Source organism: Pleurodeles waltl, chromosome 9, assembly GCF_031143425.1.
Source record: "Pleurodeles waltl isolate 20211129_DDA chromosome 9, aPleWal1.hap1.20221129, whole genome shotgun sequence".
NCBI lineage: Eukaryota > Metazoa > Chordata > Amphibia > Caudata > Salamandridae > Pleurodeles > Pleurodeles waltl.
The window spans coordinates 981,857,048-981,881,396 of record NC_090448.1 but is presented as its reverse complement, the minus strand read 5'-3'; the positions used below and the strand labels follow the sequence as shown (position 1 = coordinate 981,881,396).

General features: G+C 46.7%; 1 protein-coding gene and 1 long non-coding RNA gene across 6 annotated transcripts in view; one reads left to right on the top strand and one right to left on the bottom strand.

Moving 5' to 3' along the window:
• The window catches only part of TTLL5 (tubulin tyrosine ligase like 5), an 899,574-nt gene that overhangs the window by 339,654 nt on the left and 535,571 nt on the right, over positions 1 to 24,349 (top strand). For all 5 annotated transcript variants that reach the window (XM_069208446.1, XM_069208447.1, XM_069208448.1 and 2 more), the window contains one exon: positions 13,295 to 13,441. In XM_069208446.1, coding sequence (XP_069064547.1) covers positions 13,295 to 13,441 — 147 coding nt within the window. The remainder of the gene's footprint in view (positions 1 to 13,294; positions 13,442 to 24,349) is intronic.
• LOC138260193 (uncharacterized) overlaps positions 1 to 24,349 on the bottom strand; it is a 331,452-nt gene that overhangs the window by 288,418 nt on the left and 18,685 nt on the right. The gene's annotated exons all lie outside the window — the stretch shown is intronic.

Sequence of the window (24,349 nt, the reverse complement as noted above, 5' to 3'; positions counted from 1 at the left end):
CCTCCTGTATGCCATCAAGCCCCAAAGGTGACAGTTAGGTCAGTTCTTTTTTCCGTCTCTTTCAGTGAAGATCCTGGAGTACTGAGCTCTACAGTTTAACAACTTTTTCAAAAATTCTCTTCAGAAGTAAAACATTTTCACTTAATACATTTTTAAGTGCTTTACGAACTTAAAAACAAAGTATTTTTATCAGTCACATTATGCCAACTCTCTTCATCAAATGCCCTTCATATGGCAAAAAGATGGTGCTATCCGATCCACACTCAGTATGCATTGTTTGTCTTCCGTCTTCTCATTGTCCAGAAACATGTTACCACTGTTGGAGGTTTTCTAAAAGTACTTTGAAGGACAGGGGGAAGATTAAGCTGCATGCCCTTCAGGAGAGAGGGAAGGTAGGACCCTCAAGTGGCCTTTAGAAGTCGCAGGCTTCCTCCAAAGAGCTCTCCTCTTGAGAAAAATCATCACACAGAGAAAAAATAGAGAAACTACAAGAAAAACGATGTTCCCCATCGCCGTTGGCAGGTAAGTAATCGACTTCAAGGGAAATACCTGTGTGTTCTCCGTCAGCAGCAGTATCCCTGTTGATATCGAACCACACAGCGTAGGAAAGATCACCGTTGAGACACACGCCAACAGCCCCATCAAGATCAAAGTCAAGACATTTGCCGTCCACTCATTTGGCGTCGCGCAGATTGTCGACGTTGAGACACCAACCTTCGCTGTCCGGCAGATCAACGTTGGACCAAAGATAGATGTCAAAGCACACATCAAAGTCTCTGCATTCAAAGTCAAGGCATTCACCGAAACCTGGGGCGATGTCAACACAACATGCGCCTCCAGTAGAACTACCACGAACGTTGCTGTTGAGACATTCGTCAACAGTGTGGAATATAGAGCATGCTGCCTGTCAAACAGAAAGATCTAGATTGACGTTGAAAGATAGAAGATCAACTTTGAGAAGTCACTCTCACTCCGCAGAACTTACTTTCAATTTTGCAGCTTTAAGGCAGTCATGACTCCCCAGTTGGGGGACAGACTACAGTCACTAACCTATCTCCATGTGGGCTTGGATCCCTCAGAAAAAGTGGCGAACCTCAACAGAGTCCATGTTTGGACTATTCACCAACATAATCAATATCTAGGGTCTCTCATCGTACACCGACACCAAAACGTACTCCTCCGGCTACACTATCTCCAAATACTCTTCCTCAGACACAGGCAAGATCTTCAAGAAGATCTAAGAGTCCGCAGAGATATAGATCACAGTCTCGGACTCCTCAGAGACGAAGGTTGAGATCTAGAACACCTAACAGAAGCACATCTTCCAGATCTCGTAGGTCTCATCGGTCCAGGTCTGACAAAGAGCTTAGAACACCTTCTTGTTCAACTACATCTCAGTCATCGGTGAGAGACTACTCTCCAGCATTGTCAGTCTCATCTCCTGCAGGGTTTCCCTGGTGGACGACCTCATTACTTTCAATGATGTTCTCATTAAAGGAGCTGCATAGCTGAACATTGACATACCTGCACATGTCTCGTCAGCATCTGTCATATTTGAGACGCTTCATCACAGAACTGCAGTGAGACCTAGCCTTCCTCTGGTCCCAGGTCTATTGGAGTCTGGGATGCAAATGTTTCTGACTCCAGCTTCTCTACGAGCTGTGCCATCATGTGTACTTAAAAAATACAAGGCTACTGACCAAGACCCACTTTTCTTGAAATCTGAACCTCCACTAGATTCTGTAATCATCGCCGCCGCAAGAAAAGCACATCTGGTAGCATCATCGTCAACAGTTCCTCCGGACAAGGATGGCAAACAAATGAACTCTTTAGGCAAAAAGATGTGTGGTGTATCTGCATCCTTTATTAAGGTGGCCAATGCATCCGTAGTATTAGTAAGACATGAAAGATCACTTTGGGACTCTGTCGAGGTTTATGGCAAAGTTGCCGAAAGAGGATAGACAAGATTTTGAGGAAATCCTACATGAAGATGGTCTGGTTGCAAACCAGGTGATTAGTGCAGCTGTGGACACTTCTGACCTTGCGGGTCATATTACTCGATTTGTTCCCGGCGCGCCTCATGGCTTTGACTTACAGGCCTAAAACCTGAGGCCCAACAAGGAATACTGAACCTGCCATTCACAGGTAATTCGCTGTTCGGCACACATGCAGATGACGAAATGGCCAGGCTGAAATCTGAGCTGGATACGCTTAAGGTGGTTGGGCGAGACAAAAGAAAGGAATTCCATTGCAAGTTCAGGCTTTACGATCAGTGACCTTACTATCAGAGGGTTCAAACCCCTCACTGGCTACCACAACAACAGCAAGCTAGATCACATTACCATCCATGCTTGAGGAAAAGGATCTTCTTGTCCATCAACATCCTCTTCCAAAACACCTGCAATGCAATCGATTCTCACTTCCCCTTTCTCCGTTCCCCAGTCTGGTGGGGGGGGGGGGAAGTATTGTCAAACACCTGAACGAGTGGCGAAAGATAACAGACAAAAAGTGGGTCTTGAATATTGTTCAAAATGATTACTCAAATCCAAGTCCCCTCCCCCTGTCGTACCACTGGAGAAAACATCATATAGTCAACAAGCCTTGTTGCAAAACAAAGTAACCATTCTACTCCAAAAGGAAGCCATAGAAGAAGGGCTAGGAATATACTATTGTTATTTACTGGTAATGAAAAAAGGCTCAAATTGAGAATACAGGCCCATCTTTGACTTAAGACTTCTCAACAAGTTTATACGCAAAGAGAAGTTCAGGATGTTAGTGCTTAACCAGATCTACCCCCAACTTCATCAGGGGGACTGGATGTGTACCAGCGATCTCCAAGATGCCTACTTCCACATTTCGATAATCAGGAAACAATGGAAATTTCTCCGCCTCAAAGTAGCATCTAAGCACTTCAGGCTCAAGTCAGCACCTTGCACATTCCTGCAGTGCATGGCAGTAGTTGCAGCATTCCATCTTATGAAGAAAATATTTGTCTACCCATACTAAGACGACTGGCTGATCAAAAGCTCCTACTCAGCGCTTGCACAAGAGCATTATCAGATCTGCCACAAAATCTTGCAAAACCTAGACTTACAAATCAAAAAAGTCCACAAAAATACTGACTCAAAAACTACACCACCTGGTAGTGATTCTGGACACAAAACACGCAAGAGTGTATCCTTCGGAGGAGACGTTATCCTCAATCAACACGAAATGTTGCACTCTCCTCCACACTCCTTGTCTATTGGCCAGGCAAGCAGTGTCACTGCTGGGGTCGATGACCTCTTGCATATTCATTGTCCCCAATACCACATTACACATGAGGCCGCTGCAACAAGCGCTAGAAGATCAATGGTCTCAGTATTTGAACCTGTGGGACGACACATTGGTCATACCAAAAGATGCCAGACAGTTGCTCAAGTAGTGGATGAACAATCAATACCTTCTGCTAGGAGTCCCATTTCACCTGGAACTTCTCACACATATTCTTCTCATGGATGCTTCCCTCCAGGGTTGGGAAGCTCATTCGAGATTTCTCCCAATTCAGGGCCTATGGTCAGACAAGGAGCAGCTGTATCACATAAAAATGCTGGAACTCACAACATTCCATCCAGCTCTGAAGTCCTTTTATCCATCCATAAAAACAAATTCTCTCCTCATACAAAGATACTATAAAAACCACAATGCATTATCTAAATAAACATGGAGGAACTCACTCCAGTCCTCTATCACTGGAAGCACAAGACTTCTGGAAGTGGCTACTGGCCAAGGGCCTAACAATATCTGCCATTCACCTGTGAGGTGCACAAAACACCCAAGTCGGAACTTTGCAGAAACTAACAACTGGATTCCAAACAAGGACGTTGCTCAAGACATCTTTCGGGAATGGGGGCAACACAAAATGCCCAGACTTCGCATCCAGATTCTACTGACCAGGAACAAAGGGGAATGCCCTTTTGATAGACCAATCCAGGCCGTTTCTTTATGCCTTTCCACCCATTCCATTGATCCCAGCAGACATCAACAAACTGTACAGAGCAGGACCAGAATGATCCGAATAGCCCCAAATGGCTCTGTCAGTTGTGGTACCCAGATTTCCTCCAACTGTCGGAAACACCACACAGGAGGTTGTCGTGCAGACCAGATCTCCTCTACAAATTCGTAGAGAAGATTCTCCATCCCAATTTTCCCTCGCTGAGTTCCTCCAGTATAGACATTAAGATCTCTCGCAGGTGTGCATGAATATTCTTAGAGAGTCCAGAAGACCATCATCCAGGCATTCTTACGCTTTTAAATGGAAAAGGTTTCATGTGGGGTGTTCAGGATGGTTTCCATCCCATCCTAGGTGAGGAAAAAGCAATATTACCTTATCTCCTCCATTTAGCGAAATCTGGGCTATGATTTACCTCAATTAGGGTACACCTAGCAGCGATGACTGCTTACAGAAAGTCCCTTACACAGAGATCATTCTTCCAGATACCTATAGTAAAGGATTTTTATAGGGTCTGAAAAAAGGTGTTTCCACCCATCTGCAACCCTTCTCCTTGGGAATTGAATTATGGTGCTTTCAGAACTTGTGGATCCACCTTTCGAACCAATACACAAAGCATTCTTGCAACACCTTATCTGGGAAACTGCTTCCCTGGCAGCTATCATTTTGGCACGAAGAGTGAACGAGATTCAAGTTCTCTGTTCCAAAGAGCCTTACACCGTGTTCATGCCAACAGGGTGGTGATGAGAACTCATCTGAGTTTTCTTCCCATGGTGGTGCTGATTTCCACATTAACCAGACAATTTCACTTCCTACACTTTTTTCATATTCCTCCACAGCAGCAGGAAAGAGTGTTCCCCAAACTTTTGGCCTTTCTCCTCCTATTTTCTTCGGACCCTTTTTGTTGACTTTATGTCTCTGGGTACTTTACCACTGCTGATCAGTGCTAAAGCGCATGAGCGCTCCCTTCTAAACTTGGTATGATTGGCTTACACCTGATTGACACATTTAATTTACCTGTAGGTCCCTTGTAGAATGGTATCTCTATACCCAGGGCCTGTAAATTAAATGCTACTAGTGGGCCTGCAGCGCAGCTTGCGCTACCCACAGAAGTAGCCTTTCAAATCTGTCTCAGGCCTGCTACCGCAGAGCCTGAGTGGGCAGTTTACTGCCACAGGGGCTGGTATCTAAATTCACTTGCCAGGCCTGGAACTTCCCTTTTACTAAATGTCGGTCACCCCTAAGGTAGGCTTAAGCTAGCCCTATGAGCAAGGTGCTGTGTATGTAAAAGGTAGGGCATGTGTCTTTATGTACTACATGTCCTAGTAGTGACAAATAGCCTATTTGATTTCTCACTACTGCGAGTGCTGCCTCTCTCTTAGCACTGCATTTGAAATGCCCTAACATATGTCTAAGTGGTATTGTCCGATCTATGAGGGGTGGCATAAGCGTGCTTGGTATGGTTGTAACAGTAGTGAGAAATGATGCTTACTGGTGTAGGTGGATTGTTTATTACCATTATAGTATTACCACTTTTAGAAAGTGAGCATTTCTCTGTGCTTATGAATCTGGTATTTTGCAACTTGACTCCAATCCACATCTGGGGCAGAGTGACAGCTGGGCTTTGTGCAGACTTCTCAGGCAGCCTATACTCAGGGAGGGTAGAGGTGTCATAAGAGTGCATCTGCATAGTGAAAGGTCTTTCCGAGTTGGGAGAGGGAGAGTCGGGCACACCTGCATCTGTAAAGGCTGTGCCCTGGCCTCACGCAAAGGGCTTGTTTACACCGCGCTGATGTCTGGAGCCGGTGCTGGAGGAGAAAGGGGACATCCCTGGAACCGGCTAGTTGGAACACCTTCTCCCTCTTAATGAAGGCTGCGCAAAATGAGTATAATTACAGGGGATTGTCCCCCACATGGGTAGAGCACTTTTGGACTTGGGACCGAACCTCTGCCAGAGGGACTGCCTGACTGCACAAAAGACTCCTCTGCACTGTTCTTCTGTTTGTTGCCCTGCTGCCTGGTGTCTGCTGGGTGGCCCAAAATGACTCATCAGGATTGCTTTTCTGCATGTTGCCCTGCTGCCAGACTGTTCCCTGACTCTGGACTCCCAAGGCACTGTGGCCCTACAAGGAGGGACCACCACCAGACCTTGTCTTGTGTGCTGGCTTTTCTTTTAGGCCTTGTTTGCCCCCACCCCAACACAAGCCCAACCCACAAGTGTTCTCCCAGGAGCCAGTGTGAGACTATTGGTGTGCCCTTGCTGCCCCCTGGTCCAGCCAAAAATACATACAGCGCCTGGGGAGGGCTATACAGTCATAGCACGTGGAAAGCGTTGTACGCTGCCTTTAGGGTCTCCCCTCGTATATGAGGAATGCTGCATGAGGCCCCATATATATATATATATTTTTTTTTTAATGAAAAGAGCGCAGTGAGCGTGTTGTGGGCTACAGAGTCTGGCACTTGGTGGGCACTTCTCTGAGCTCCTCTCTGTGAAATACACCCACTGCGTGATCAGCATGTAGAAGGGCACGTTGTTAGTGTCCATGAGCCAGGGTGGGTGCGGTGACCCTGTGTGACTCCAGCCCCGCTGCAAATGAGCACGGGGGAGCCTGTGATTGCCCCCGGAGCCATCTGATGCACACAGACGAGGCGCTTGCTAACTAGTGCCCCCAGGGCACAAGCTGGCACCAACGCTGGTGCATTCCCACTGTGACCCAGCTCAGCCAGGGCAGGAGGAGGTACACAGAGGCCTTCCAGCACGTGCTGGGGAGACTGCCTGTTACCGCCAAAAGGAGCTACGCGGAATCGTCCCCTGGGTCAGGCTGCACCAAAGGAGGAGAGCAGGGATTGGGGGAAGGCCAGGATTGCCCCAGTGGCTCTATATTTAAACACGGATGGCTGCCGTGTGGATCACTGTTGTGCCTTGAGCGAGAGAGAGTCAGCAGGTGCCTCCTGTCCCCGGGCAGTTGAGCCGCATCTCTGCTGCCAGTGGATCCCCTTTAGATCTTTGTACGGGGAAGTCCACGAAGGGCTTCCCCCGTCACTGCCTTGCTAGGGACAGCCCCAGCCAATGAGGCCACCTCCCTCTGAAGACCGCCGTATTTACTCTAGGAGGAGCATGGGAGCTCCTTGGGTGACTTGGTGAGGTTTGCTCACCACCCGATATCTCGTACAGGACGTGCAGATGTGGTGTGGCTGACCTGAAAAAGGGAGGGGAATGTGTGCTTTACCTGAGTGACGGGGGAAGGGATCTCAACGGAGGTCCCAATCACTTGGCAAGCCCCTCAGTCCTCACGAAGGTGCTGCAGGAAATTACCGTGTAATAGGCAGGCTGGTGTTCCTGTGGCCAAGCTGCAGTCGGATTACCATATTACATGTTATCTAACGCGCACTGTGATGTCACCGTAAGGAACATATGTGATGTGCCTTGTTTAGGAACACTTGTATGGCATGCCCAGCTGATGATGATATATACTGTTTTGTTTTGGTGCCTGACACAGGCTCTCTTGGGAATGTTTCATTTCAGGTGCATTCATGATGATGTCTTGGCATTTCTGATTATAGGTTTATTCTGACGTGTGCTCTTGGTGATAATGACAAACTGACTACTGTTTGTGTTGCAGAGTATTACTAGTAACCTATGTGTTTACCTGACTACTGCTTATTTTCGCAGAATACCAGTAACCTGTGTAATGTTCTGACAACTGCTCGTGCAGCAGGGTATTATCGATACATGTCATCTTTTGTGTAATGATGCTTTATGCAATACAGTCTATTTTTATGTATCTTGTTGTTTTGTTTCCTTTGTGGTGTATGTATTGTGTCACGTGTGTTGTGTTTGTTGTGCATACGCTTAAGTACTGACCTAATGGTCAACTCTGAGGCATGATGGGATATAGGAGGTCCTCGAGTTCTTAAAGGCACAGTGTCAGTTTTCTCTTGTTATACTTTTAATGCAACCTATTGGCTAACAATGCCTGTGCATTTCCTTGCAGTGTTCTCTTCGATAAAAGCTGTGTTTGCATTTTATGCTCTCTCTCTTTTCTGATTTCCAGAATTGCTTGAGTCTGGTAAGATGTTTATCAAAGAAAAACTCTATGTAAATTGGGCATTTTTAGCCTTCAATATAGGCTGTGTAGATAAGTGTAAATAAATGGGTATATATATATATATTTATATATATATAAAATGTAGGTACAATTTTTATGCAATACTTATATATATATAATAATATATATTTAATATGTACTCCGGGGTCCTTGCATGCTGTCTGGAATATTCAGTGCTTATGACTTTGATGAGGATTCCCCTGGAAGAGAACTAGGATTACAGCCAAGTAACTTATCCATACCCAGGCACTGATATTACGCTGACCCCATTTGTCTAACAGCTCCCAGTGTTGTAGCCATGTGCTCAAGGGTTGCGAATTAGAGGTGGCTGATGCGAGGCAAGAGCGGGAAGGAGCGGCCCAACTCTACACTTTTAAAATCCCTGCTCAGTAACCAGGGTATTCCACTCTACTGTGGTAGTGTTGTAGACAAAGCGTTAAGGAACGGAACCTGCTCCACGTTGGGGATGTAAATTGCTTCAAGGTACACACTGCAGCCATCTAGCCGGCCCAGCACCAGGACGTAGCGTCCTACTGGCTCTATGATCCTGCTAGTGGTAACGAAAGGGACCCCTACCCTGATCCATATCAATACTCCCCCCTCCCTTGCACCCCCCCAGGCATAGGTGGAATTGGTGGAAAATGCTTGCCCCCTCCATCTCCTCTGCAGTCTGGATTCCTCCAGCTCAGTAATATGGGATTCTTGCAAGTATGCTATGTGTGCCTGACTCCAGCATAGCATATGAATACACCCCATATTTGCTGGGAGTGGTTGTGAATACCTAGAACATTCTATGCGACGATATTATTGGCAGTCATAATGCAAGGTCCTAAGTTGGGGGATCCCAGCCTGACCATAGTGAGCTGCTGTGTAGTTTGGGTAAACACCTCAGAGTGTACATTAAAATTGGAAACTGAAACAGTGATATTATGTGTGTAGATCAAATCAACAGCCAAATTAGATGATGTCACTTGATGTTTGAGGAATCACTGTGGGCATCACATCAGAGCCCGGGGTTAAAGTTCCAATGTGGTAAAGTCCTTATCCCCCGAAGTTTTGGATTTGTCACCATCTGCATTGAAATGCAGAACGGGGTCCCGAAAATCTGCTGCTGCCTGCAGTGCCCTTTGTCACTCCTGGGTGAGCTCCTGGCGATTCAGGAAGCCAAGCATATGAGATGGGCACCACTGATGGTCGCTTCACACTTCACCATTGGGTCGGGTGGGACACCCAAAGGGGGCCGCTGCATCGGAACTCTGTGGGCCTGTTCCATCGAGAAAAAAGCTGACAGTGCTTCCGCAGATACAAAGCCAGGTATCCACTTTTCGCGGTATGCCCCTGCATCAAAGCCCTCTATATTTTCATCGTCTCTACATTTTGTATCAAGCGAATGTTGTTCCACCGTGATCTGCCTTCGGCACCATCTGCATGGTCTTCAAGCATGTGGATCTTTTCCTGTTTTAAGTGGAGGTGGGATTTCACCTCTGTTACCTGTGGTTGGATAATTGCCAGCAATTGTTCAGTTAAATGTAAATGTACCCTGCCCGATAATTTCTAATGGTCATCTCAGTAATGAAAGATCTGTAGCAACTGCATCTGTCTTTGATTCTAATGATACTCTGGATCGTAATGTAGCTGCTAGCACCACATTCAGTTTATCTGTGACTGGGTCTGATTCAGAAGAACAACCAGTAGGTTTCCACAGTCTGCTGGGAGCCAAGCGGCAGTGTTATCTGGCATGGGTGTGTAGGGTTGGTACCAGATCATAGGTGCCCCATTATAAAGACCGTTGGAGTGCATCATCCAGCAGGGGCAGAGGTGTACCTAGAGTGTGGGCTCGCTTGTGTCAGGTCAACCCGTGACACCTCACAGTACGAGCAGGCCAATGCAGAAACCCACCATTATGTAGCAGCAGATGATCAGGTATTAGTGGGCTGTTGTGGAAATCTGGTCATGTGTTGTAAGTGCAAGGATCAGTGCTGACCCGTGCTTCTCTGTTACTGTGCATACAGTTTCCGTGCAGTGGCTAAGTAGGGCCCAAGAGAGGCCTAACCACATAACACATATATTACTTAATGTGTCTCCATGACCTTCCACAAGGGTGTTGGGCCAGGAGGGGACTTTTAAACATGGAGATCAAGCCAAAGGGTGTTAGGCCCGCAGGCAGTGTATATGCAAAGAAAGTCACTTGGGAAGAATGATGCACCTTGAGTGCAGGCGGTTGGGAGTGTCAGATTGAACTGCAACACCTCACTGCATGTGCAGTCCAACACAGAAATCCACTTTTTTGTAGTAGTGACTGAGTAGGCTTCAGCTGGCTGTTGTATCAGTCTGGTCAGTCATTGTGCATGCAGGTTACAGTTGTAACTGCCTCTGTCCTGTCTCCTCCCCATCGTCTTCCCCCTACCTCTTGTCCCCCCAGTCACTGAGCACAGTGTCTGCACAATGGCTTACGAAGGGCCCAAGAGAGGCCTAATTACACAGGACTTATGTTCCTCAATATGTCCCAAGCACGCTCCCTCAGAGGAGTTAGACCAGGAGCCCCTAGACGTAGGGGACAAGTCGGCAGGGAATAGGCGTGGCTGCCACTTAACATGCGGGGGGAAAGCCACTTGGTTCGGTAATTCTCCTTTCCCCACTGGGCGCACAATATTAGAATTCCATTGCTTTTGGTTGTAGGACCTACGTGCCTCCATTCCTGGTGCCAGTGCATTTGCAAGTCAGGCACAGGGAAATACAGTATTTTGCAGGCACTCACCTGGAGCCACAAAAAGAGAGCTGCAAGTCGGAATATTTGCCCCTGCTCTACCCGTGATCAGGAGGTGCATCGCGGCCTCAATGGGCAGAAGGCCCCGCCACCAATCGGGCACAACGCGGCAGACCACTGCAGTCGATCATCCAGTGATCACTGATCCTGAGACAGGATCGACAGCAGGAATACAACTGAGCAAAGGCGTATATTCGCAGGAGCAGCAAGCAGAGCCTGAGGCACCTCCCTCTGGGCGGCGTGCTCTTCCATGCGGGTAATGGGCAGTGTGGCCCGAAACAGTTCGCCATCAAAAGTTCTCTCCCATGGGCCCGAAACGGTCCATAAAAGTGGCCCAGTCGACTCCCCAGTGTCAACTACGATGAGCAACTGAGGAATCAGATGGCCGCCCAGTTAAGGATAATCATCCAGGGATCACTGCGCAGAGCTCCCTCAAACCGCATCTGCCATCTTGGCCTCCTTAGCCATGCCCCTCTGCATCTATAACTTCTGTTATGGTCTATATTGTGCTGCATCACAAGAGTACCTTACATGTGATGCAATACATTAAATTGGGCCAATTAACCTGGCATTACTAAATATCTTCAAGACGTGTTTACAGGGCCTAGATCATTCCACATATTTTATATTAGCTCCATAATCAACCTCCTATTGTGCCTTACCAGTCAACAGAGTCTAGGGCAGGTCACACCAAATTGCCTGATTTGAGAAATCAGCCTTCCTAATACTCCAAACCTTTTAACTGCAGATAATGAAACATAAAGTACACATGCTTCAGGGAAACTGTCTAAATAAAATCAAGTTACTTTATTTTGACAAATCTCTTGGATCCTAATTTCAAAAATTATAAAGCAATAAGCCTAAAAGAAATGTCTGGAGTTTGCCATAATTTAATATACTACAGGGTTCCTAACTACCTTTGACATCGATGCCTTTAAGGTCCTCACCCTGATCCACAGAATTCCCGGTGGGATTACCCAAATATGCATCACAGAGAAATATCGAGCTGTTAGACAATGGCTAGTGTGGAGAATTTCAGACACCAATGGAGCAGTGCCCTCACCTACATGAAGGGCATACTAGCAAAACCGAATGAAGAATTGTCAACGTCAATGCTTAAAGCTTCAAATGTATTTGCTTTATGTTCTGTGTTTTGAAAGTGCAGGATTAGGAAGCACAGTTAGTGCAAGTGCTCATTCAGCAGCCCGGACTAGGGAAGAACCATGGTGAAGTAGTAAAGTAGTGAATCATGGAGGACCCTTATTGAATGGAACGCAGGGATTGAATGTGGGAAGGGGGTACATTCATTGAACTAACACGTTTGTGGACGAGTGGAAAGGAGCAATCTCATTGAAGTTAGCGCAGCTGTGGAGTGTGGAAATGAGGATCATTCATCGAAGGACCCGAGCTAGTAAGTGCTGGGAATGGGGAATTCTTAGTGAAAGGAGGACAGCTATGAAGTGTGGAAAAGGTGAGTCACTCAATGAAGAGTGTTTTGCAGAATTTTAAAGGGGGAGCACATCAGAAGAGGAGAGCACAAGTTATGATGGGCATACCCATTAAACAGGAGAAGAGGAGTACTCGGTGAAAGAGCACACATATGAAGCAAGTGCAGTAAGTGAATGTCCCCACCTTTGGAATGCTGGAAGACTTGTAGTAAGTATAGAAGACAGCCATGAAATATGGGAAAGGGTAGTACATCAATTGAATGAAGGAGTGCCACCATGAAATAATGGCTGTTTGGGCATACTAAATTGAATACATGACATGTATTAGCAGAATTGCTCTGTGAAGTATAACAGCCATAATATTGGAAAGGGCAAATGTTGATTGTGAAAGATAGGGCCTTAAAATGTGGTACATGAGATCTATCAGAATGGAGCAGAGCCATTGAATATTAATGAAAGTGTTCACAGGGAAAGGCGTTTTCAACCGAAGGAGATTAGTGGATGTGACAGTGAATTAAGGAACATAGCCATTAAACATAACAAGATGGAAGGTGGGAAGGATAACATATTAGGCAAAGTAGCACAGCCAATTCATACACTATAAACTGAATTGAGGAAGAGAAGCAATGATCCACGTCTTAGAAAGATCTGAATCCATGCTTTTCAAAAACGCCTTTACTCTACAAATCTCACAAAGACTGTGTGGGGACTTACCAAAATGGCAAAATATCACACATTCTCAACAATAAACCAGCATGTTCAAAAGCCTGGTCTAGAGCACTGAACTGGGTGCAAAGCAATATGAACCTCTCAAAAAGCAGCCCCGATAAATGAATACACATGTATCCAAGACCACAAAGTACATTAACATTGATCTTGTCACTTTGCTCCAATGAGAATGGTATTTGCTAATTAGTATGCTTATTTGTTTGGGCCCTATAATCAGTTCCTGGTGACAGTGCCTCTACATTACTTGCAGGAGCTGGTTGTGCGTTTTCTGAAAAGAGCTGCTGCTAATCTCCAGCAGTCCCTGAGAATGGTTCTTCCGGGTCGGCGTCTCCCACTTATGGACCGGCGGCGAATTCTAGCCTATCAACTTGGCGAGTTTCTTCACTACTATAACCAGGTGAGTCTGGTGCAGTGGTGCCTTTTGCATATGATGGACCAGAAAACACATCAGCCTGTGAACCCCAAAGAATATTAGATCCCGTTTTATGGAAATCTGTGGGTTTATTAAACTTTATTTGAAAATAGACAGTGACTTTGCAGTGCTTAATTTGAGCCAGTGGGTGCACTCATTTTAGGGGATAAGTACTTATTGTTCTGCATGAGGCTTATTTTTCTGCATGAGACATTTACTGAGAGCAAGAGAGGGGAAAAACAAACAAAAGGCAAAGACGGGTGAAGAGAAAGATGGAAAAACCACCATAAATAGAGAAAGCAGCAACCTGCAACAGAGAGATAAATGGGCAGAGAGCATCTGGTAGTGGATGGAAGAGAGAAGTAAATTCAGGACTACGCTGTCTCGTTGTTGGGCGAACCATCATTTTATTGCAGCAGCTGTTGGCTTCTGAGCAGAGCTTTGGTCATCAGCTCTTATTCTTTCACAAATTAAGCACTGCTCATGACTCCTTATTGTGATCCTTTTGTCTAATGGTTCACCATCAGAACATTGCATTTAGGAAACGCTGATTATCTATGCATAACATTGCATTTAGGAAAATCCTATCTATTCATGAGTAGGCTCCCCAAATAAATTGTTGTGCAGATTGTTTAAGAGATCTGATGCTTCTTTCTTTTCAGATTTTGTGAAGCTCTATGTTCTGAAGTGGGTCTTTCCTTATCTCTGAGTTTTGTCAGTGGGTACTGTAATTGCATCCTGTAAACACTATGTATTGGCTGTTAATCTATGGATTCATTTGAACAGAACTTGATAAAAAGTATTTGTAGAGATGAAATGTTGACCAGTTTGCTGTTATCTCCACCACTGAAAATTATGTTTGGAAATCTACCTTTAAGAAGAACTGAAGAGACTAAAACATGAGAGGAAGTGAGTATTCCTCTGTATTGGATCTTATATAAATTAACATCTGTTTATAAGATTTCCAGAAGTCAGGCTGTCAGTCTTACTTAAACAAAAGTTAATATGTGCATATTAATGCATATCGGGAAACCCCCTCAGCAAATAGTTTGCTCTAAGTAACAAATGTATCTTTAGATATGATCCTTTCACATGTAAGAATTCAGGGTTTCTTGCAAACCTTGTGCTGGGAATGATGCATTTTTGACAAACATATACAATATTGCTATGTAAAATAAAAGGTCTTTCCAAATCCTGGAAGCCATGTAGGTAGAGAATTATCACTGAACAAGATACCCATGTTGACAGCGTTTATTACCGGTGCCCAGAGCAAGAAAGAAAAGGGCATTGTGACTGGCTTTGGGAAATGGGACAAGAATGTGTTGGTAATGCCAGCAAAAAAAATCAAAACCTTTGGTTCTGAAGAAGTTGAAATCAAAAGCCATTCTGAAACCGTTTCTTTAGCTCCAGATCCCAAGCAGTGCACTGGAAAGGATTCTGTTGAAACTTCATAATTGGAGTGTAGGAAAATGCTGTCTTTCTGCCATAGTTACCCCCACTTTTTTGCCTGATGTCGGTGTGCTTGGATTGTAGTTCACTGGGGGTCCTGGGTGACCGTGCTCTCTCCCCTAAATTTAGTTGTCTGTTACGTTTCACATTCACAGTAGGCATACTGGGGCACCCATGTAACTCCCTTTTATATGGTACCGAGCTCCCCAGGGCATTGGTACACCAGGGGTCCCATATGGCCCCTGCAAACTGTTACTGCAGGTCTGTCATTGCAGCCTGCGTGAAAGGGTGCATGCACCCTTTCACTGCCAAACCTAACCACTGTACTTAGACATTATAAGTCCCCCCTCTGGTAGGCCCTTCAGCCCACAAGCAAGGTGCATGTCTCTAAATGTGAGGGTACCCCTACAGACCCCAGGCCAATTCCTGGGCTCTCTAAGTGTGGAGAAGCCATCTTAAGGTATGCAGAGGACACTGGTTCGCACAAGTGGTCCAACTACATAATGTCTACTCCGAGCCTAGGTATGTTTGGTTTCAAACATGCTGGAATCCTGCAACTACACGATTCCAGTGTTAGTTACATGATACCATGTACTCTGGGGTTTCCCTAGGGTATCCCCCAGTTCTGCCTGTGCAGCCTTACGGGGTCTAGCTGCCACCCCACACCGCTGCTGACCCCAACACTGTTCTGCCTTCCTGCTGGTGAACCAGACTCAGGCTGAAGGAGCAGAACAAAAGATTTCCTGCAAGGGAGAGGTGTGACCACCATTCCCTGTGTATTAGGTGTCTAAGGACTGGGGTTGGGTGGTGTGGCGTCTAAGTGCCACCTGACTGCTTTAAAGGGCACATTTGGTGCCCTTGCATAATCCGGTTTGCACCAATTCAGGAACCCCCAGTTCCTGCTCTGGCGTGAAACTACACAAAGGACAGGGGATTGACAACCCCCCCCGTCCAGCTTCCAGGTGCACAGAGCTCTGCCAGGTGGCCACTTCACTCTGCCATCTTAAAAGATGTGCAGAGGACCCTGGGAGCATCTGACTGATTAGGCCAGGTAGATGACATCCCTGACCCCTCTGATAGGTGGGTCACTGCAGAGAGTGACCAACCCCCTTTTAGAGGTATTTAAGGGGCTCCCTTGGGGATGGGTCCTCGGATTCGTCAACCAAGACACTTCAAGGAACTCTCTGCAAAACATCTTCTGCTCCTGGCCTCTAGAATCTCTGCTGGTCTTCGCTGGAACCGAACACGTTGCCTCTGGTGGGAAGGCTCCCATCGCAACATTGTTTCTCCAGATCCTGCAAGAATTCTGCAACATCCAAGGCTGTGTATCCTCCAGGGTCACAAGGACTCTGCACCAGGAAGCACAAAGGAATCTTCCTTGGCGTGAAGGAGTCACTCCCTGCATCCGTAAGCACCTCAAGACAATGTCGACAGACTGGTGGGGTCTGCTGTCAATGGGCATCTGAAGATCCTGCTACACAGGTAGTGAGTCTGTGACCTCCTCTAGGTCCTGCTATTTTTCTATCCAAGCTGAGAGAATGCAGGCCCTTGCTCCTGCCACTGGACTGGCACCCCTGTGCACTGAGACTGTTGCACTTGCCAAGGCCTATTGACTCTTCCTCTGGGAGATTTTCTTCTCCAAGAAGCCCATGCCTTCAGCGTTCTGCAAACCGAAGATCGGCTCCTGCCCTGCAACTCCTGTGACATGGGAGTTCTGTTTTGCTGGGCTGGTAAGGCCTTCTTGTGACTCCCTGTGTCTGGCACCTGTGAGTCACTTGTGGGGCCTCCACCAACTTCTGTTGGCCTTCCTGTGTGCAGAGGGCCAGCTCTGACTCCCCCTCCTGGGTAGAGTCTCCTGGATCTTGCTGGTCCCCAAAACTTTGCAAACTCTTCTTCAACTCCTATTTGCACTTGCCAGTGCTTGTTGGAGACCTGGCTGGTCACTAACCCTCCTGTAATCCGGCGACTGTGGAGGAACAGCCTGTATGTGACTCCTGGGATCTTCTACAGCTCCTGGGCCCCGCAGCTGGACTTCTTCTTCCACAAACTTGCAGGAACTTCATCTTCAGGAAGGTGGGGATTGCCACCTCCACCACCTGGGCACCTCCAAGTGTGCTGGACTCTGTCCCCGACCTTTGCAGATCCTCCACATCTGGAATCCATTCCTGGGTTCTACTGACCTGGTCCGTGGGCCTTGACAACAGCTGGCCAATCCGAGGCCTTCACAGTCTTCAGAGAAAGTCCCTTCTCCCCTCTATATCCAGGTCCCTTTTGTAGGTACTCCTGTCTTCTAGGTATCTGGGATAGAGGTACTCTCCATCCACTCTCTTGCCTGCTGGTTTCCTCGGGGTCCACTGGGAAGGGTTTTGAATTCCACAAACTCCAACCACTACTCTCTGTGTTAGCCTATGGGACAACTGGGTGGGTAACTACCTTACTCCTGGTTGCTGCGGTCACTTACTGTACTTACTTCTGGTGTTCCTAACTGTCCCAAGCCCCTAGCTAACTACCTCACTTATCTTGGCTGGAGTCACTATTTCACATTCCACTTTTTTTAGTATATGGTTTGGCCCTCCCCTAGGACCCCCTATATGTCTATGCTATTTCTGATGGTTGTTCTGTGTACATATTGTGTATAATATCTCCAAAGGAATATATACCAGTGCCAGTTTAGTAGTAGTGCTGTGTTAAAGTATCCTTTATTTTTGCAACATTGTATGGTTCTTTCTTGTGACTACGTTTTTGTCTGACTACTATGGTATTGCAAGTGCTTTACATTCCTCTTGGATAAGGTTTAGCTGCTCACCTCAGATACCCCTAGAAAGCTTCTGCTATCTGGACACCTATTTATTATCACTAAGGGTTGCCGGACTCAGTATAGGGTGCCACACCATAGATGTACACCATAAACTGAGCCAGCCTCCTACATGGAGTGTCATCATTGCTTCCCCTTCCCAGGAACATCAGGCTCTGAATGCCCACTGTCTAAGTGACATCTTCAGCACCAACTACCATAGCTGCATCTCAGATGCCAGTGCATATTATGTGTGCATTGACAGAGTCCCTACCAGTACTCCCAGGGTGAAAAACCATGCCCCAGTCCTAGACAGCCTTGGGAGTAATGCTTAATAACAGCAGTTAGCTGCTTCAGAGTTTATGAAATGTAAGTTGTTAAATATGGCTGTAGTGTTGACATTTTGTTCTTGTGAAGATAACCTCTTGGACCATCTTCTGGTTTATAACGCATTCAGAACAGAAGAAAAATAAATTACCTACCTGCAAATGTAGTTTGTCTGCCTTGTTAACTCTCATAGATTTGTACACTAGCTAACCCACCTACCTTAAATGCTGATAACTATTGCATGTACATGCTCAAATTCTCATTGAAAATATGTTTAGGAGTGTACTACTTCAAAGAACTGGCTATCATGTGACAATCACAGTCCTTGTTCCTTAATTGGGTGAACACATCACCTCACACCATTTAAAGTGTCTTGTTTGCTTTTACTTTAATTTATAGCCTAGTAAAGACCTGATTCTGTATCAGGACCGGAGGAAAGGATTAAATGATGCTCTACTTTCTTCCTTTATTTATATTCCAGCAGGCTTCAACTGATGTATCAAACTGCCTTTCCCATCAAGCAATGGGAAAGGACACTACAAAATGTTCAACCAGTGAACAGTCTCTCTCGTCCCTCTTAACAAGCGTCCCCTTGTATAGCTTCATCTTTCTGTCTTTCTCCAGCAGGCAGATGAGTGCTTTTCTTTTTTCTCACATTGTGTGTACAACATGTATTTTTGTTGTTTAGGGTGATTAATACGTTTTTTTCCCATAGCGATCTGCCACTGCTGGAGCCCATGGCTGCGCTCCTTTTGCAGCCGGCTTCATTTTCTGTAATACAGGGACCACGTGAGTAAGGTGCTGGTGGAACCGATCAGATGTATATCTTCTCTATGCTTTTCGGTGAGGAGGCTCCTTATCGGGAAACTTATGACGAGCCATCTGCCCCGCGGAGCCATGCCTTGTATTATTCCCTGGGACGCCTGGAAGCCAGCATGCCCTGTGAGATCTGTATTTTTCATAGTTGTATTGCAGCTCTGTAATGCCTGTGTACCTGGGTTATTATTCTATTGCAGCTGAGGCTGAAATATAGCTGCTAGGGGCAGGATCTTGGTGGATCAGTTAACCCTTCCGATACCAAACGATGAAATGCCCCAGGGGTCGACCCATTGCACGTTATTTACTGCACCCATAGTCTCTGGCCTTGCCCAGAACCACAACATAGCCTGGTCTGGCACCTCAGCACGGTGGTTGGGGAGTACGATGTGGGAGTTCCTTCACAGAATGAAAATGGTCCACAGCCGAACAGCGACTCCACATAAATTGTTTGGAACTCATGGCAGGATCCTTCGTCATCCAATGTTGGACCACAGAGAAGGCGAGTTGCTGTATCCTCTTAAAATTGGATGTCGGGGTTTGATACATCAGTCACCTGGGGGGCCCCAGGCCGAAACTCCTGGTGGACTTGGCCAAGGAATTGTGGATGTTCTACCGATCCATCAATGCATCAGTCACGGCTGAGTACCTACCCGGAGGGTCCAACAAAGTGGTAGATTGATGCTTGATGGAATGGTCTGATATGAGCTTGTAGTAATTGAACCCACAGATCTCTGGCAACAGCAACGGATGCCTTTCGTCAGGATTGGTCGAAGGAAAATGGGTGCGGTTTTCCCCCTTTCCCATGCAATTGGCAGGTGTGGCGACAGTAGCCTTCATCACACCTTTTTGGAGGTCGTAAGTGTGGTTTCCAGTTCTTCTGAAACTTTTTGGAGATTTTCCAATCCTTCTACCCCATGCTCCACATCTCCTTCAGGATCCACTAGGAAATTCTCACCTGCTCCTACTTTAAGGACGACTGCCTCTCGTGGCATTGGAGGATTACACGGAACATTGGCGGGTACTTAGGCTTTCACAAGAAGCTGAGTGATTGCTGACCACAGCATGAGCTGATGGTACCACCAAACAATGTAAATCAGCAAGGTCTAGATTGGTTTGTTGGTGTGTACAAAAAAGTGATGATCCCTTAGGGTTCGACATTGTCCAGGTCATTAATTTTTGGGCTTCGCTGGCATCGCAGGGCCTAGCATATAGGGTGGTGAACACCTTTAGGTCGGCTTTTTCCCTTGGGCGTGTCCTAATACAAGGTTACCAAGTAGGTGAGCATGCACTGGTAAGTAAGCTGATGAGGGGTGTATGTCTGGTGTTACCCCCAGAACCCAGATATTCATCCTCATGGGATGTTAATAAAATTCAGCATCTTTTTTGGTCTTGTCAAAGGAATTACATTTTATCTCGCAAGGAGATTTCGGGTAAACTTGCCATGTGTCTATGCCTGGTCTCCTGAAGCAGAGTCTTGGATGTCTGGGCTCTTGATGGTACGAGCAGGGTTTCTACCTCTAAAGGTGTGACCTTCCACATTTCCCGTAGAACGAAATCCAATTCACGGGTGGTCTTTTACCTGGTGTTTGATAAATACCCAAAATTGAGTATGGTAGGATCTCTTAAGGCATTTGAGAATATGATGGCCCCCAGGTGGGAGACAGTTACTGATATCCCTTCAGAAGCTTTTGAAAGCTATTTCTCCTTCAACCATTGCTCGATGGGTCCAATGGGCCATGCAAGAAGCTGGCATTGATGGGCAACACTTTGGCGCTCACTTGGGGAGAGGAGACATGGCCTTTAAAGCCCTCAAGCTGGGTGGCCAGTTGGAAGACATCTTGAATGCTGTAGACTGGTCTTTGAACTCCATGTTTAAGAGGTTTTACTTTAAGCCTGTCTTGGATGTGGCATGTTTGGTGGCCAACAAGCTTTGAAGGAGCATAATCATTGCCTCCAGTCCTGACACAGAATGAAGTTTCCTAGCATTTGTAATGAAAATGTTCAATTCTATTAAGGTAATAGCGGGCCTCAATCAACAGAATTATGTCTTGGTCCAAGTTGAGCAACTTTCTGATAACAAAGGTGCCAGTCTCACATCAGTATGGAGTTGAAGAAGCAAACAGTGCTTCTCAACAAGTTAGAGGTTATTTCATTCTCTAATAAGTTGAGGTATAAAGCTACTCTTCAGGTTACATAAATTCAAACTTCTTTATTTTCCATTTTTCCTCGGGTCAGTGGGAGAAAGTTCCACTCAGTCATTTCCATTTCATTTTTCTTCATGATTTTATTGATGGTCTAATACTCTGAACCGTGCAAGATGACCAAGGCACACAAAGGTGCAAAGTCCAGCAAAGTTTGTAGGAAAAGGTATCCCTGGTAGTGTGAATCCGGAAGCGGAGAAATAAGCGCTGATTCCAAGTTGGTGTTGAACAGTGTCGTTTATTCACAGACAGAGTTTGTCGTAGGTAAGATTCGTCTTGCAGAAAAACAGCCAACGCGTGTTTCGTCACACAAGTGACTTTATCAAGGCTGGGCCCGTCCGGCCAAGGAAAATGTAACAGTAACCGGTATGCAGGTAAGTAGTAGTTTCTTCGGACGGACCGGTGTGCCTCGTTGCTCTAACCAGGACCAATTTTGGAGGCTTATCAGGGCCTTCCCGTCTCTACCTTTGACCACTGGACCATTAATTACTGTCCTTGCCAAACTCAGTACACAACTACTACTTACCTGCATACCGGTTACTGTTACATTTTCCTTGGCCGGACGGGCCCAGCCTTGATAAAGTCACTTGTGTGACGAAACACGTGTTGACTGTTTTTCTGCAAGACTAATCTTACCTACGACAAACTCTGTCTGTGAATAAACGACACTGTTCAACACCAACTTGGAATCAGCGCTTATTTCTCCGCTTCCGGATTCACACTACCAGGGATACCTTTTCCTACAAACTTTGCTGGACTTTGCACCTTTGTGTGCCTTGGTCATCTTGCACTATTTGCTATTGTGTATCTCGGTACACAATTCTTAGTGCCCACAGGGTAGTTGGGCACTCGACCATCTTGGCACCAGTTTCTTAAACTCCTTGACTTTGTTGCTGAATACGAATTGTTACATTACGGAGGTGCAGCACCTTCACCGCCACTACCCTTGTACGCTTTGTTAATACTCTGAACCCTTCTAGTCATATAGGTGATGTAATAGTACGTTTACAAAGATAAATGTTTTCTAAAAAAACATTTAAATATATGCCTGTCTATTGGCACAAAACTAAATGAATACATTTTTCTTTAATATTGGATCTTTGATAGATTCACATGCTTGAATCATCCCTTTTCTGGAGCTGGAAGTCCTATGGTACTCCTAGTGAGCAGAGTAATGTTAATCATAGCCTGAAGGGTTTAACATGGTCATGTTGGTAGCTTGTTCACATCAATTCAAAACACTCGAACTTAAACCACAACATTCATCCCTCTCCACACAGGCCACCATAGCTCATATTTGTATGTTTCGTTGTGTGTGAAGGGAGTGTCGTTGACGTTGTGTTGTGCTGTCAACGATGCTGCTGCCTTCATTGTGACCAGACGACGCCACATGGAGCCGTGCCCCATCTCCCACCACACCTCTGGTCTCACCAAAGCTGCCACCTGAAGTTGTCTGCAAGCTGCTGCATGCACCTTGACCTGTGGGCCCTGCACTCCACATCGCCTTGCTCACACCACAGCCTTGGCATCCCTGATGCCGATTCTCCATGCTGACACTGGTGCCGCTGCCTGCACCGTGGCCTGTGGACACCGCTTGTGAGGTACACAAAGCACCGTCCCATCCCGCACTGCAGCCCCAGTCCACCAACGCCAGCACCATCGACTCTAGTGTTGTCAACAGACTCCCCAGTCTGCACTACAACCAGAGGCGCCGCACAGAGCTCGCCCCACACCGCACCACCACCTTGGGCCTACCGACAACAGCGCTTCAACAGTGACGATGCTGCTGCCTGCACCGTGACCTGGAGACACCGCACGTCACACCGCACCACAGCCCTGGTCTCACTGACGCCGCAGGGTGCCGTCACTGAGCCGCTGCCTGCACCGTGACCTGTGGGCACCGCATGTCACATCGCAATCCCAACACCATCCACACCCGCGCTCCTGACTTCATCATCAGCCTGGAGTTCGATCTGCAATGTGTGTGACTTCAAGGTCCATACGACCCCCCCCACGACCTCCAGAACAGACGCCTGCAATGCCAGTGACGCCGCACTCCGGATCTCATCGCAAGGATCACAAAGCCCTCCATTTCCAAGGTACTGTTTGGGGGTCTTCCCGACACAGTAGCTGGACCGCGATGCAGCGGCAGGCCTGAACTGTTGGATTTGTTGTTAACAACGCAGTGATAGCCCCAGACGGAGCTATCAACTTCAAGGGACTGTATTTTTAAGTGAATTCTTTCAAAATTCATATCTTTATTATTGTATGTTGGATTTTTCTCATTTTGGTCTTGTTTTGCACAGATACATATTGGCCATTTGTCTAAAACTGGTGTGGTGTCTTTTTGTAGTGTTTTCACTGTATTACTGTGTGTAATGTGCAAATGCTTTACACATTGCTTCTGAGATAAGCCCGACTGCTCGTGCCAAGGGGGTGAGCAGGGTTTATCTGAGCTGAGTATCTCTCTTATCCTGACTAGCGTGAGGGTCCCTACTTGGACTGGGTGCAACCGACCGCCAACTAGAAACCCCATTTCTAACACTTCCTATATGATTTCAAACAGCCAACATGAAAAAACATTACATTCATACCTTTTACACACCATATGTGGTCAGAGGGCCTGAAAGTAATGAAGAACCCAGCCACTGTAGCAGCAGTGATTCTCAGGCTTGATTAAAAACAATGGGGGTCATTACAACCCTGGCGGATGGCAGAGAACCGGCGGTAAGACCGCCAACAGGCTGGCGGTCTTACCATGGTGAATTATGACCATGGCGGTTACCGCCATGGTCATCCGTCGGTTCTCCGTCCCGTCCGCCAGGGCGGAGACCTGGGTCTCCAGCCCGGCAGCCGTCAGTATACCGCCGGCGGTATTTGGACCCGGCTTACCGCCGTGGATTTTCCAACGGTTTCAACCGCCATGAAATCCATGGCGGTAAGCACTACCAGTGCCAGGGAATTCCTTCCCTGGCACTGATAGGGGTCTCCCCCACCCTCCACCCCACCCCGACTCCCTCCCCTCCACACCCCACCACCCCCCAAAGGTGGCAGGGCCCCCTCTCCACCCGACCCCCAACATAACATTACTCAAACACACCCGACACGCATGCAGGCACCACCAACACACACACACACACACGCACCCCGACATACATGCCTACATCCACACACACAGTCAGACACGCACACCCACATTCAAACATGCACGCACACATCCATACACGCACTCATTCCCATACACACAACACCCCCGCAAGCATACACGCACCCACACACCCCCTCTACATACGCACACAACAC